We start from the raw sequence: 16,245 nt of genomic DNA, 5'->3' as shown, positions 1-16,245 counted from the left end.
GCATATGTTTACCCAAAGCATCTAAAAACTAGCTATCAAATTCAAGTGTCTTTCAGTTCTCCACAGCTCTTAATAGAGTCACTTCAGCACAAACAACAGAATTTGTGAACTGCAACACCAGCAGGATAAGATGAAGCACCTTACCTGCTACCTTGACCTGGGTGGGTCTGCAGGCTTTGCATGGCAGCACTTCAAACTCTTCTGCTTGGTACATGGAGTAGTCGGTGCTTGCAACCACCAGCCTGTCTCCAGGTTCCCATGAGCTCACGTCATCCACCAGATTCAGGACCGTGCTGTTCACATTGGTGTCAATGGTTACTGTAAGCTTCGGTTTCACTGAAAAGCCAAAATGGAAGGGTGGAGAATTCAGTTAATCTTATCAGAAAATGTTTGCAGGGGTTTTTTTTTGTTTTTTTTTTCCTTTTGCCTGGAATGCCACCAAAAATGATGATTTCCTCATGCAACAAAAAACAGTTAACTCTTCAAAACATGGCTCATACTGGCTTTGGCTTAGAAAGTGAGCAAACAAGAAAGTGTTTTCCTTCAGTTACAGGTGGGTGGATTTTCCACTAGTCCCAGCACTAAATTTAAATGTAGCTCTTAGTGGCTCTTTATCACCACACCCACTGACCAGCAGCAGTTGTGGGTGCCGGGCACTGTTATTTACAGCAACCAAGTGGTCTTTAACCTAATGACTGTTTTTTCCAGCAAAACAACAGTCTTCCACACCTCCTTTTCCCGCCAAAGAATCCTCATGACCTGTCTAATGATGAGGTCAGGGACAGTGGTGCTGGAATCAATAACTACAAAATGAAGTATTACTTTCAAAACCTGTTGTCTTTGCACACTCCAGTTGACTAATTCTGCCTCATCCAGAAGTGCTTTAGCAAAAGACAAGGTATTACAGGAAAGGACTTGCCAAGTATTTGCCATAGCCTTGCTGGGTATTTCAGACACCACCCCGTTGCCTCTGTTAGTGCTCAGGAATTTTTCCTGAGATAAATTGTGCTGAAGATTTATCTGTGTTCATGTCAATAACCCAGCCCAAGTTTTAGCTTGACTCAAGATGTTCTTGCACCAAACAAGAGCCAGTCATCAGAAGACTATTTCTGCTTTTCCCTGGTCCAGCTTTCAGACATGGGGCACATACCAGATCTGCCACACAGGAACCGTACTCTGTAGTTCTGGCAGCCCTCGCCTTTCTGATCCTTCCCATGGCACAGAAACCTGTAATCATAGCCACTCTTGTAGAACACTTCAGTTGTTAAATCAGCTCCATCAAGCGTCATTGCCTGGAACAAGAACAGAAAAATTGGTGATACCTTGAGGTGAAAGGACTTCATCAAAGCACCAGTGCCATCAGAAGAGGCCTTTGCTTTGTTTTGGGTGATGCACAACAGTTGTGTAACAAAACATGACTGTTATGTGTGCTATGCAGCCGCACTCCAGCTGGTGCTCAAAACACAGCTACTTTATCCGCAAGCTGCACAGATTATTGCTAGGTGCATGCTTTTCTTCTTTATCTATATTAAGACCATGTGCTTTTTTGGGAGGAGAATTCTGAGCTTCACTAACATCTGCCTCGGTGCCCTAGATTTTCTCTTGCCATTGGTTTGAGGGTAGATGAAAACACTGAACACAGATGATTGTACTCAAATGAACCAATGATTTCAAGCCTCTTCACTGCACTCATTTAATATCTTGTGACTAGGCTATGTCTGAACCTTGAAGAGGGAAGAGGTAGGGGTCTTATTTCTTCTTTGCATGGATCAATCTCTAACAAAAAAAACCCACCAAGCTGCTTTATGACCCATCACTCCAAACAGAAAAAGAAAAGGTGTCTTTTTCTCACATACGAGTGCCACTCTGTAGAGCTGCCTTGAGAAAAAAAGGCTGTATCCTGACAAGAAGCAGCGCAATATGTAGCCTTGCCTGTGTTCCAGCTGGAGCCTTGTCACTCCTCAGGGTCATGCTGAATTTCACATTCCAGCTCTATAGCTTGCAGTTCTCTTGACCCTTTCACAAAAATGTGATGCATTGCATTGGGCAATCCAAATATCATGGGCATTTTTACAAGGCACCAACAGATAAGCTGTCTTTCAATGAAGAGTCTGATCCTCATTCTCTCACTCATGTAGACCTGCCTTATTAATGCATACACCCCACTGCCATGTACAGGATTAGCACCATCAGCTGAAGGAATGTGCCTCTGGCTGTGCAGCACTTCTGTTATTATCATCATAGCTTCAATTTCCTTGTATGTAGCATAGCTGGAGCAGACCAGCTGCTATAAATCAGTGTAACTTTATGAAAGCAATGAGCAACACCAGATTACACTACCTAAGGATTTGCCTTAAGATCTGCGGGATAAACCAAAATAAGCTGTCTTGCTTTTAATATACATGGGGAAAAAAAGTAACTGTGATTTAACAGTAGAGGAAAAAAAAGTTTTTTTCTTGAAAATAATATCTTTCTTGTTTCCTTTTTAGTACACGTGCTAGAAGGGACTGTGTCATAACAAACATCTGACCCCTGTTTTGAACTGAGTTGTCACTTCTAATATATGTATATTGAAGCAAAAATTAATACGGATTTGCTAAGACCTGGCAGAAAATTATAGGGCAGGTTTTTCCTTTCTGTTCAAGCGGAGATGTTTTATGACATCTGGCTCTGGAAACTTTCACTCATACTGTCAGCATTCCCATTTACTTCAATAGCTGCATTCTTGTGAATAACGACAACTCTGCTAGTTCAGAGTATGCAGACTACCAGATATGAAGTATTTTATTGTCTTTTGCTAGGCAATGCTTCTGCTCTAGTTCTTTTACCAGGTAGACATATAAAGTATATGATGAACATATGCAAAAAAAATCTTGGTATTTGCCCTTTTGGTTTGGGTTTTTTTTTCTCTTAAAGAGGCTTTTGCAGTCTCAGGAAAGGTATATGACTTCTCATCAGCTTGCTGGCCTGATGGCGTAATTATGTTTAGCCCCAAACAGAATTCAAATTTCTTTCCAGAGACAAAACAATTCACTCCAAAAAATGGCTGCAAGCTCACTGACAGCTGGTAGCTTTACCTATTACAGCTGGTAGCTTTACCATCTCATTACATTCTATGATTAATTATTTTAGGGAGGGTCCATTCCAAGACCATTTAAAAACTTTGAAATTTTCATGGTTTTTTTTTCCTTTTAATCTTCCTTCAGGGAACCACAGATTTCATGATAGCATCTGTGCTGTCCATGACCCCATCTGTACTCCTTTTCATGCCAGAAGCCAGAATTTACTGAAAGGAGCTCAGTTCTTTAAACTTTTGTCTCAGAATGATACAAGATACCAGATCTTGTTGATTATGTATTAGAGTAGTAAAATAATTGGTGTCTTTTATTTGGAAATAAAAATCACTGACAAGCACATTACTTTGGGGTTCAGTGTCAGTCCAAAAAAAGCAAGTGGTAAGCAAGCCTACCTGGATGTCAATGGGTTGCCTACAGATTTTATCAGGATGAGCAGCTTTGAAGTCAGAAAGCTTCTCCATGTCCTTAGATCTTGCTTTATCAGGCTTCTCAAACCACTCTGTCCATTCTACATCTGGAGACAAGTGCAAACAAGAAAACCAATTTGTAAATCAAGCTTAATGAATGCAGCAAAAATGCATTAAGCATAATATGATCTCAGATATTATTCCCAAGTTTCTTCCCTGATGATCTGATTCCTGCCTCTTCCTGCCAGTCTGTCAGATGCTGTAAATGCTACTGTGAAGTGTAACGAGCTAAGAGAGAATGGAGTTATTAAAAGATACATAATTGGAGTATGCAGTATGATCATCATTAATAGGAATGGATTTTGGATCTGTGTCCTCCTTAGCTGCCTTTTCTGATCTTGATACCAAGTTATGACCAGTTACTGTATGTTGCCTGTAACATGGACACAATGACTATGCAGTCAAAAGAAGTAAAAGGTTGTGTGTGATCTCTTATATCATAAAAGATGGAATTTAATACCTAGTGCTCTAAAGGAAAAAGGATCCCAGTTATTCAGAGAGTCCTGGAGATAACTGGGGAAAGAATCTGTGCATGTTCTTTACTTAGGTTAGCGGCTAGCAAGTCCACTCATCCCAAATGGAAAAGTATTTCAATAAAAAGGATGATTCACCCTATTTGTCAAGTCTTTACCACCAAGATAGATGGCAAACAGGCCTCTTACCTTGAACCCACTCACTAGTTGAAGAGACATTAAAATGTTCTCCATTCTCAGCTTTGAATAGTTTGAATACTTTGGCCACAGCTGACCCTTTGTGACCTGTACAAAAACAAACATTGGTAAAATTCCTGAAAGCAATCAATAAAAGTCAGAACTGAAAGACAGTGGTTCCTGTGTGTGTTGGCATATTTTGGCTACATTATCCTGAATTAGCCCTGCACAGCTTCCAGAAAAAATTACTGATCTTGGAATGAGGCTTCAGACACTTTTATAACTGTTTGGACAATCAGGAGGAAAAATCTTCAAAAATCAAGAGAGGACACAAAACCAGTGATTTGTAATTTATTCTATTTTTATTTGATGTTGTAGCAAGCTGTGCTGTTAGCTGCTCTTGAAAATGTCACAAAAAGACACAGACTCAAAAGTCTTCAGCTTGCAAGAAAATGGTTTTGCAGCTTTTGAGGCTATCAATGCAGGATACACTGATTAAATTTTCAGCTGATGTGGACTGGGTTTGTTCCATAGCCTTGTGTTTAAAAGAGGCAGTGTCTGAGTTCTAAGGAGTTGCATGGATTTACACTGGTGCAGGATCTCACCCTTTAATCTCAGGGTTTGGATAATCCAGGTTATACCCCCATACACACTCAGCAGCTTCAACTGTATTGATGTGAATAATATAGAGAGAGACGAGTCAAATATATCTAACCATCAGTTGCCCACAGCTTCGATGTAATGCAGTGTCAAGTGAAAACGCCATGAACAACACTAATCTCAGCCATAAATCCAGTACCTTCCAGAGACAATGTCAAGCTAGCATTCTGTGCATGGATTACCTTGATATTCAATGTGGTCTTCAACAGAAGATGAGGGATTTCCTTTAACAGTAATAAAACTCCATGGGTGCCTGGAAAATGAAAACAAGAAATTATCAAGTTATGTCATATATGAGATACATATTTTTTATGGCCCAATGTTTTTGCATTTCTTGGGGGCAACAGTTTGATTAGTGTGAAAGACACCTTAGTTAAAATTAAAAATATCTTAACAGACTGTATTTGTTCAGTAAATACATCAAAAGAGAAGGACTTTTGAAGACAAATCCCTGCTTAGCACACTCCTATAACAAGTGTATTTCTCTTTTAAATGAATGTTTAAAGAGGCTTGTGATAGACCTAAGGGACACTGGCAACTCCCTGGGGAGCCTGAAAATCTTTTGTGTGTGTGCACATGTACACTAAAGAATATGAAAAGAAACCACTTCTGCTTAAATATATTTAGCTCATGTTGAAACCTTGTATGTCACAATTGTCTTTGGAATGACCCACGAGAATTCCTAATAGACAGACTGGCTGGCAAAGGACAATAAAAAATACCTAGATAGTCTCTGGGTATCCAGTTTCCTTATTTTGAACATTGAACAGAGAAAATGTTTATGAGTCTGAATTGTGTGTTCAAATCTGATCCCATGTCAGAAGTAAGGTCATTACTGCCTGATGGTTATTGGTTAAGTAGGTTCAATAGCTATCAGCAACACTGGAGAATGACCACATGGATGGATGAGGTCATGGAGACAATGGAGAGAGAGACTAAAGTGCCTTGCAACCTTGGAGGTGAACCCAATTAATAGGGGTCAGGAGGGAGTTTTATCTTCAAAATAGAAGTACTTCAGGCATATCTGCTCTTAATGACTAACAGTATAAAAAAAATAGGCTCTTAGCATTATAGGGAGACTATCACCCCTACCCTAAATTTAGCAAACAGTCCCATATATTAAAATCATATCTCTATAGGTATAAATACCCTGTGATTTCAATTGCATCAAGATTCACCCTTGTGTCATGTAAGTCACCTTACATTTACCATCTGCTGGTAAAAGTGAAGTTATAAAGCATTCTGGGGCTTCAGAAGAAAACATATATAGACATTGACACATAACTACTATGACACACACAAATCACCACTGCCATGAGCTGGGCTTTGCATCTCTGGGGGCAGCAGGAGCAGGTTCTGAGTGAGCACTAGTGCATCCCATGCCATGCTGAGGCCCCACACATGCACTGGACACACTCCTCCAGGGGAGGCAATCCCAGTGGCATGTCCTTGGCCCAAGCACAGGACAGCATCAGTGGAAGCTGCCAGCACAACTGCCTCGGGAGCCTGCCAGGGAGCCAGATGCTCGGGCTGGAAAACTTGTCTGTGTGCCAATTGCCGAAGGCAATGCTGGGCTGTAATCTCCATCCAGGGAGAGAAGGGAGGTGGGAGCAGGAAGGACACTATCACTCAGCAGGCAAGACTGATTTTCTTTTTTTGTCATAAAATTGAAAACAAATGACAAAAAAAACTCCAACCCAAAACAAAAACAAAAAAGGATGAAAAATGATGGTCCAAAAGTAATCCCAAAAAATAAACTAAAAAAGAAGCTACCTCATTTTGCAGCTCAAGATTTTGCCCTATTTCATACGTTAAAATACATGTTTCTTCTGGGTATTTAACAGCTACAAAATAGTTGTAAAGTCTCTTAACCCTGAAATGTAAGGACACATTCAATCTGTTTGGGCTATATGAAATGAAGGGATTAGTAAATACAGAGCCAAACCAGTGATATTTGGGTGGGATTCCAAAGAGGACAACTATGTCATCAAGCGCAGAAAGGCTTTATTTTAATTTATTAGGTAAAGAAATAATAAAAAAAGCAGTTCACACTTAAAGAGTAAAATCACTTTTGAAAAGGAAAACAATAAAGGAGGAATGCAAGATTTTCCTTTCATTCCTAATGTTTTGGACTCAGAAAAGAGTTGCCAGGAGCCTCTCTTTGGATAAATCAGCATTGCTCATCAGCATTGCTACAGCAAGTGGGAGTTGCACAACTTTCCAATCTGGTTGAATATGGAGCAACTGGAGATAGATATGGAGATTGTCCATATAACCACCATCCTAGCCAGAAAAAGCCCAATCCATGGCTGAATAGCCTGACACAAGTGGCATCTTACAAAATGTGAAATAGACATTTCCTAAGCCAAAGTTTTGCCTGGGGCTTACGCTGCCATTGTCTCAGTGTTGCCCATGGTCAGCCCCAGCCATCAGCAGGGACCTGCAAAGTTCTGACAAGCAGGAATCAACAGGACCAGCCAGCAAACCCCGGGTGCCAGCACTGACTGGTAAGAGCATGCACACAGCCATGTTAGAAAAAAACCCCATCCACTGCTCTCTGTCAGAGCCTGCCTTTAATGTATATATGTGTGTGTGCAATTTTCTTACCCTGAGCACTTGTTTTTTAAGATAAATTCCAAAAAGCACCTTCCAGGTATATACATCCTTATTCATAGTTATAGGTGTGTCTGAAACATAAACCAACGTGTCTGCATCTTGTTACACTAAAGTGAACTAGAAGTTCTATTTGCTTAAGGAGAAAAGCTTGGATACATCTGACAAAACTGCCTGTCTTCCACTCTGCCATCAACTGCCTTTGTAAATCTGGTCCCAGCTGCTATCCAATGTTTGTTTTGAAAGTTGATGAACTTAAACCCTGAGAACACTCCTAAAAATGCAGTCTTTTACATAATGCACCAAGTTGTGGGTATTTTTCCATATATCAGTATGCTGTCAGGGGATAATATTTACCAACAACTACTACATTTTGGTAACCACAACATCCTTATTTATATAAGGAAATATTGTGGTATTGTAAGTAACAGCATGGTAAGGATTAGCTTTTTGACTACAAACAATAGCAGTGTGGAAAATCACACTTCTTTGGATAAATTTCTATGGTATTCTCATTACAAGCATTTACAGCAAAGTGAGAAACTAGCATTAAAACACCATAGCAGCTTACAAATATCAATGCCATTTACTTTTATAAACATATGCCAAACCCATCAATTCCTTCCTATTGCACAACTGGAAAAAAATAGTATCATGGTTAAAAATCTTCTGTTTCCCTAATTTCAGTCTTTCAAAAGAAACACAGAAGGTTACTGGGCATTAATATGGGTCTGGGTATTTGAGAGAAATCATTGCATTAGTGGAGGCAGCCTGGTTTTGAGGACTATTTCTGCAGCCTTGGTTGATTCTTTGAAATGAATTATCTGATGCAAACGAATCCCTGTAATATTTGACAAAACCACTTCACCAAGCTCCCCAAATCTTATTCCAGCTGATACTTCCTGCAGACTGCTGTATCCAGTCACTTCTCCCTAGAAGGCAGACTTTTTCCTTTCTGTTCTGCAGTGACCCTCTTAGTGCCTCTTAAATAAAGAGCCTACATAAATTCAGATAAACACAATAAATATAATGGCTACAGTTGAGTAAATAGCAAATATCCTCAACAGTATGTGTGCCAACACAGACATTATATTGGCCTCAGGAGTATTTACAGCCCACAGCATAAATTCATGCTTGCTAAATTTCTGTGCTGCACAAGTATTATTAGAATATGTATTTAGACAAGCTGAAGGATATGCTTTATACACGTCTATATGTATTCAGCAAGGGCTACACGGCTATTATTCTACCCTCCCTAATGTTCAGCCCATACAATCCACTGTGTATAGATATGCTTCTTAAATCTTTGGGGGATGGCCTGAAAATAAATTGGAATAAGTAACTTATGGGAACACATCTTGGAAAAACATCTTTTTAAATGTGAATCATATGCTATTCCTCAATCTGCTAATAAAAATACCCAATATAGACCCTGCGTGCATCTGAAACTATCTAATTAACTGCTAAAACTTCACATTGAGAAGTTTCCCTTTTTCTTTTTCTTTTTTTTTCTTCCCATGTGAAAGAACATTGTGCCGTTGAGAGAGTGGAATTATTTGGACATCTCAGGAGCATAATAAAGCCTCTGTGCTGGGAGAACTGGCAGGACTGGCACATACCTAAATCCAAGGTGGAGGAAATGCTTGCTGCCCAGTTTGGTCATTGCTTTTCTGGCCGTGTCATCCAAGTTTCTAGATCCTTCATCGTTCACTGCAACTGACAGGATCATGCCATTCTCAACTCTGCCCAAATACTGGGCAAGACGTATGCTTTCCTCTTTTGCTCTGTAGGTGTCAAACCTAAAGTGATAAAAACACCAAAAAAAACATTTAGTTCAGTGAGCATTGCAGATTTGTTTACTGAAAAGCAAGTGATAGATAACTCTTCTGCATTGTTTACAGTAATGACATCTCATTGCAAAAGCACTTGTCTAACAGGGTATATTAGGGGTTTCTGTTAAGCCAAACTGATTAAACTCTAGTTGGCAGAATACCAAGATAGTAGCATTACTCAGTCTTTGGTTTTGGAGTTTACTGATCTAGAAAGAATTGTATATATATGCAATAACACTCATTTGAACAAGATACTAAACTGCCTGTTTCTGAGCTTGCTAAGATGCGGTCCCCAGCCTGTTCCCAAAGGTTCTTACATCTAGACAGTTGAAAAGTCACTCACCGATCTGAATGGACAACTGCCCCCGTCTTTGGGTCAATAACATGGACAATGACACCCCGATGGCCCCAGCTCCTTTCAAAGTAATATCCACCTTCTTCCATGCCACCAGGATGAAGAGTCTTGTTTAAGAAAGTCCAGGACAGCTTTTTCTTTCCATGGAGCTCAAGAGTGCCACCCTTACTTACTCCAATATACTTCTTCCCAAAGTAGGGATTCACCTGGCTGCCATCATCCGCTCTGCAGCAGGAAGGGAGGAAAGGAATAGCTTTGGGTTTTTATCTGACAGCCAAGAAGCCCCTTTCCTTGTTCTGCTGTGGCCCAAGGAGAAATGATTTGCATGCATTTCTGTCTTGATTTCATAATTTGTAATGCATTTCTTTCAACTACTCTAAGAATCAGCAACTGCCCACACTGTACAGAAAATAAACTATTTGAAATAATACTAGCAACTACTGGAGACCAGCAGCAATCCAGAATGCAGATTATACATGTTATATTTATTATAACCAAGCCAGACGAGGCCTGAAGCCCAGACTGAGCAACACATTTGTGTTTTTGAATACTGGAGGAAGTTAGAAACCTAACCAGGAGCTAGGTGGGCTAGCGGTTGTTAAGTATGAGTTTTGCATCCTTGAAATTCTGAGAGATCCTGTAGCAATCTGCAAGACATAAGTGCATTATCCTTTTTCTCACCACTCTCATTTAGAAAGAAAAGATGTTTAGGGAGGAGAATTTTCAGATTAAAAGAACTGCTTGGATTTTAAGCCCATTCTGGAAAAACAGTTTAAGTGGTGGCAAGATGCATGCTGATTTTCTGGCATGCCCAAATCTTCCAGTAGGATTTGAAAACCAAAACTGAATCAATTTTTTGCAGACCATTTAAATTGTTTAAAAATCTGCTGAACCTTCTACAGAGTACTGATGATAAGTATATATGAGGAAATATAATTTTAAGGAACATTTTTGTTCCCTGTTGTGAAAGAGAGATCCTAGAAAGTTCTAAGACAATATTATATCATGCATACGTACCGCCCATATAAGATGATAATCACGTTGCTTTGGTAAGGGCACATCTCACTGCCAATATGCAATTCTCCATCATTTTCAATGAGTATATGTCTAGTACGCAAAATGATAGGCTGCACATCATCTTTAATGACCAGTTTTCCTAAGTAGAAAAGGTCATGACATTTGCTTTAACACACCGGAGCTCATTGGAGGTGGTGATACCATTCTGCTAAACCCAGTGCTGGGCTCTCATCTCAGTTTTCAAAAAGTTCTGCCCATCCTCCCCCAAAACAGCTCTCAATAGAAATAGTAAGGACATTACATGTTTTGTATTCAGTCCAATTCTTGAACAACACAGTTAAGATTTGTGTAGAAGAGGTCTCATTCAAAACTGAGACAGAAATTCAGAGTTAAGATGAATAAAAGCTATTCATGCTAACAGCCACCAGCAACACTATGTCCTTAGAGAAAGAGAGGCACATATGTATCTGCCCTGTCGTGAGACCCTGAGAACATTATTGGAGTATGATGTTATCAGGAAAGTGATTTAGCAAAAAGAAATGTTTCTGAAGCAAATCACAGAAGTAGAAGTAATGAGTATACTGAGCTACTTTTCTAAAGAAAGGACAGCAAATAGTTTGATTATAATGGCTAAAGAACTGATAGCATCTCAGCTATCACCCACCCTTGTACTGAATTAAAGCTCTGTTTGTCCATTAGCTAGCCAGTTCTCAGCATGAAGCAGGAAGCTCTCCCAGCATGAAACAGAGTGATCTAAATAGCCACAGTGGGAAGAACATTTCACCCAGCCTCGCTGCTAGCACATTTTACCTCCATCAGTGATGTGGATAGAGTGGACAGTCGCAGAAGAAGAGAGAAGGAACTTCCTGCCATTACTGATCTCAATGCGGTTTTCTTCATTGTGACCTGGGTTCCAGTTTTCTAGCTCAGGATCCTTATCAGGACACGTGACAGCTGCTTCTGCTGTATAAAGATGGAGAGCGAAGACAATTACCAGTTGCTCAATGCAAGACAGAAAGCTCCATATCTGGGCATCTTTGCAGTATCATTGCAATGCATTCATACATATCATACAGTATATTTACAGTACATTCTTGGTACCCCACTTTGCTGACTCCCTGGAACACAGCAGTACCTCAGCAGAGCAGAATGCATGTGGGTCACAAACAAAAGAAAATGAAGAACAGTTTAAGCTGCATGACTTCCTGTTTTCAGGAAGCATGGAAAAACCTGCTACCCAACGCAAAGGAGCTTTGCAAGGGATGCAGTTTCCAGAAAACAACCTAAAAAGGGTGTAACTGAGCCCTTCGTGCAGTGACGTTAGCTCCGTTCATACTATCCAGATACAAATCCTTTCACAAGTCTGGGGAAAATGTTGATGAAAGGATAAACAATCACTACCAGTTAAAATGTCCCTCAGATATCTGCAAGGTTTAAGAAGCTTTGTTTAATGTAAAGATGTTAAAATATATTTGTGTACTGTGTTTTCACTGGAAAGTAAAAATGCTCAAACTAACATGAAAACACCAAGGAACAAGGAATTACCAGTCCACCCAGTAACTGAGACAAGGAATCATATGATTCTCCAAATCATAGAGAGCAACAGGAATCTTAAAAGAGAAACTCTGGGTTTCTGAGGTTTTCCAAGCAAAAGCAATAAGGGTTCGTTCACATTGCGTTCACACCTCACCAGTATCCACACACAGATGTGATTACAGACTGCCATGACATGTGAGTCTAAAGGGCTCTCATACCAACCCCAAAAGGCTCATGTTAAGTATTTACTTAAGATAAAATATTTCCCTGATACAATCTCACTCGATATGTGAGCCTCACATCTTGCTCTAATCAACAAAACGGAGAGTGCGGGAGTCCCATGTGTGATGCATATTTTCTGAGGGAAGAAACTTTTCTAATCCTAGGAAGCTGAGGTCAGTGGAAGTCTGAACAATGAGCGCTTTGCAACAAGAAAGGGTTGTGAGTTCCCACCAGCTCTCCAATGTTTAATGCTTTGAAACCAAAACACCATTGGAAAACTACAGGATCCACAAATTGGTGATAATAGATATGAGATAAACACCTTGACTTCAGCAGGGTTATGTCTCTGGCACTTAGTATAGTAAATTTGGGTAGGTTTTGCCTTGCAGACCCTAATCCATTCAGATAATGGAGAGGACAGCAATGTGAATCCATGCAAGGATTCCCAGTGCTGGTTTAGTTGACAATGAGCAGTTATGTGCTGCCACTGTGAAACTTGAGGGACATCTGCAATTCCACAGCAACAGGATCAAAATCTGTTCACCTGAGTTTCCTCCCAGATTCCTCCACCAATTTCATGTCTTAAGAAAATAGACATTTAAGAAAATAGAATTGGACCAGACACTTCCGTAATGTCTCCAGAGACCCATCAAATACTAACAATTCAACATAAGCAAGGTATGTTTCATGTGGGCAACATATGCTTTGGCTCTTTTCAAGCTTTTCCCATATACATGAATGATCAAATCAGAAATGGCTAATAATATACCAGGTAGCACGCCAAATACTGACAAACATCCAGGACCTGATTTTGATACCACTTGTGCCAGCTGGAAGCTGAAAGTATATTGGTAATGTCAGAGGCAGCTTTCCTCATGTGCTGTAATTGAGGAAAACAGTAAGGAGTTTCTGGTTTCCTACCAGAAGACACAAAGAATTAATAAGATAAATATTTCAGGCAAGAAATGGAACTTGCAATGTCAGTAGATGTTAAAATATAGCTGTAAGACAAATTAAGAAAAAATGAGCCGCTATTCCCATAAGAATAAAGATAATAGAAAAATTTGCACATGATGAGAAGCTAAATAAAACCAAAAGAATTGATTCAAATGAAGAGGTATAATTTATCAGATTAAGTGGACAGGCTAAGAGCTTGTTCATTTTTCCATTTACTTGGCTATGCTAGTGTCCAAAAGAGCTTTCTGCAGTCTCAGGAGATTACTTGTGCCCCCCCAGATTCATTATTTAGAAACAGAGGTAGGCAGCGAAGCCTAAGGGGAAATCAGGAGAAATTTACATTAATGTTTGGGATGTCAACCAAGAAAAGCCAACATAATCAGAACAAAGGAACCAAATTCCCAATTTCAATAACTAATTTGTAGCAGAGAGAAGGAGCAGTGGAAGGTGGAGCACATCATCCACCCCCTGCTGCACAAAGGGCACTGGAAGGCTGAACATCTTCTGGTCCAGGTACCTTGCCAGCTTGCTTGGCATTTTTTAAATGAGTGCAACTTCTATCCAGCACAAGGAACTAACTGCATGTTTTGCTTCTTGACCAAAAGGGCCTGAGCATGGCAATGCAATGTTGCTTCATGTAGCTACAGTGCATGAGGCAAGACATATGATCTCTTTGTTTTAAAAGATACAGACCCCCAAATTAGCTGTATTTTGAATATGCATACCCAGTTTCCCTTTTCCCCTTTAACTACTTAGGAAAAGGGTTACTTGGAGGAGGAAAAACCCAAAGGGCAGAGATGTCCCACCCTAGAAATTTTTGCTGTCCACATCTGTGCTTGGGCAATGATGCACAATGCTCGACTTCATCTCCCACAGCCACAGCCATTAGGACCTGAGGTTTCTTTTGTTATTTCTTTGTGGCAGTTTGTTAGATTTGGGCTTGTTTTAAGAACATGTGGCAGAGGGATTTCTGAGGGTACTTTCACCTGTTCAGAAGTTGCCACTCAAGCTGCCCTTGATAGTGAGTACTGGCACATCAGAAATCCACTTTTCTCCTGAGTTTTATCACTCTGCCCTTGACTCTTGTTACATGAAGAAGAGTGAAAAGCTGCTCTATCTAAAACAGCAATGTCTTTATTTAAAAATAACATTACAAACCATGCCCTTTTTCCCCACGGCAGAAAAACTTACCCGTGCTTACAGAAGAGATTACAAACAGAAGAAATATGACATTTTCAGCCAGATACTTGGAGATAAGTAAAGCCATTCTTCAGGATGTTTAATTCTCTGGATGGATAGCTGTGAAGAAAGAATAGCAAAAAAATGTCACTTTTTTGGTCCAGTTAATGCAAAAACTATTCAGTGAACAAAAGATAGGTTATATCCAGCTTTATGCCACTTCCAATACCATTCATCTCTGTAGTTGAGAACACCTTTATGCCGGCTCAAGAACAGCCCAAGCAGAGCAAGAAACCTCTGGCAGCTCCTCACCGTTTGTTTGCTTTAGGATAAACCCACTTTGGAATCCAAATAGACACTCAGAAAGCAACCACCAGATGTAACCAAAAACGCCTTAGGAATGCAGTATAAACACATCCAGTCAAGACTCTCTAGGGCTGCATATTCACATGTGCAAAAAGGTAACGAAACACAAGAGAGGAGGCGTTTGCAGAGTGACAAATTCTCACAAAGTAACCTTTCAGTGGCACCTCTCTCCCCCCATATTCCCCACACGTTATTAGCAATGGTATTTTGTGCACCCCTGATATAAACCGTACTCACACTTCTAATCTGAAGCACAGTTTCTTAGATTTCAAATCCAAGATTTCAAATCCAAGAAAACATTGTATATTTAGTGCGCCAGCCCAGAATTTTCTTGCAAAACCAAAAGCTGCTTTTGAAACAAGTTTACCTAATGTTGTTTTCATTTCCTCAGTAGCCAACCCCCATCAAAAACAAACGAGCAGTGTCATGAAAGTCAAAGTTAGGATTAATGTGATTCTTTTGAGTCTCCAGTGATTGATTCTGCAGCTCTGCCCTGCACTCATGACAATTTATTGACACGTGTGTTCACACTGAGGCAAGGACGCACACTTCTGCATTTATAAGGCACTGTTTAAAATTCACAAGTAGTCCTTGGAGCCATTATGTTTTATCATGTAAAACCACTATCTGAGGAATACTGAAAACATTTATTTGTAGCTGTCATGTCATACCACAGTGATGAAACAGGATAAACATAGACATCACAAAGCTGAGTTAGACCAAAAATGGTGATTGAAAACAACTCCAATGTGCCCCAATACTTAGGGCAAAAGGCACATGCTATTTTTCATGTCACTTGTTAACACAAATCAAACAAAAACATGAGAAAAAGATATTCAAGAAGCTAGAATTTAATCTGGAGCAAATTTTACAGTGTACATACGCAAAACATTCCTGTACTTCTTATAAAGGTGATACAGCTTGAAGTACAATGATATGTTGAGACCACATGTAATCCAGTGATTGTATTAAAAATAGCATTAGAATCTGATTTGTCAGGAAATAATCCATCAGGAAAATGTTTGCTTGTTTTGGTATAGTGTATTTGACAGCTCTGAGCTCTGGAAATAGCATAGACTGAGGGCTTGGTACAGTGTATCAGGTGCTGAAAAGCTGTTACAGAACAGCAGAAAAGAGGAATGCACTTAGTAATGCTATAACTTTGAATGCTATACATTATCAGAGCACAATACTGCCACCATGGAATTTGTGCCAGACCCAGGATGCACGTGTCTGACATTTTAACAGCATTAACCATCAACATTTGATAAGACAGGGCTCTTTTAAAGCAACATTATTGCAAGTATGCCTGAA

The 16,245-nt window shown here is 39.8% G+C and overlaps 1 protein-coding gene across 1 annotated transcript in view; it reads right to left on the bottom strand.

The window, feature by feature from the left end:
- CEMIP (cell migration inducing hyaluronidase 1) overlaps positions 1–16,245 on the bottom strand; it is a 111,669-nt gene that overhangs the window by 40,353 nt on the left and 55,071 nt on the right. Inside the window, exons 2-11 of the mRNA XM_005148738.3 lie at positions 14,578–14,685; positions 11,482–11,634; positions 10,672–10,810; positions 9,643–9,879; positions 9,087–9,266; positions 5,037–5,107; positions 4,207–4,302; positions 3,470–3,591; positions 1,151–1,292; positions 145–336 (exon numbers count right to left, since the gene is read on the bottom strand). Of these exons, the coding sequence (XP_005148795.2) occupies positions 145–336; positions 1,151–1,292; positions 3,470–3,591; positions 4,207–4,302; positions 5,037–5,107; positions 9,087–9,266; positions 9,643–9,879; positions 10,672–10,810; positions 11,482–11,634; positions 14,578–14,653 (1,408 nt within the window). The 5' untranslated portion in view covers positions 14,654–14,685. The remainder of the gene's footprint in view (positions 1–144; positions 337–1,150; positions 1,293–3,469; positions 3,592–4,206; positions 4,303–5,036; positions 5,108–9,086; positions 9,267–9,642; positions 9,880–10,671; positions 10,811–11,481; positions 11,635–14,577; positions 14,686–16,245) is intronic.

The sequence above is a fragment of the Melopsittacus undulatus genome, chromosome 9 (genome assembly GCF_012275295.1).
Source record: "Melopsittacus undulatus isolate bMelUnd1 chromosome 9, bMelUnd1.mat.Z, whole genome shotgun sequence".
NCBI lineage: Eukaryota > Metazoa > Chordata > Aves > Psittaciformes > Psittaculidae > Melopsittacus > Melopsittacus undulatus.
This window is presented reverse-complemented; position numbering and strand designations above follow the sequence as displayed.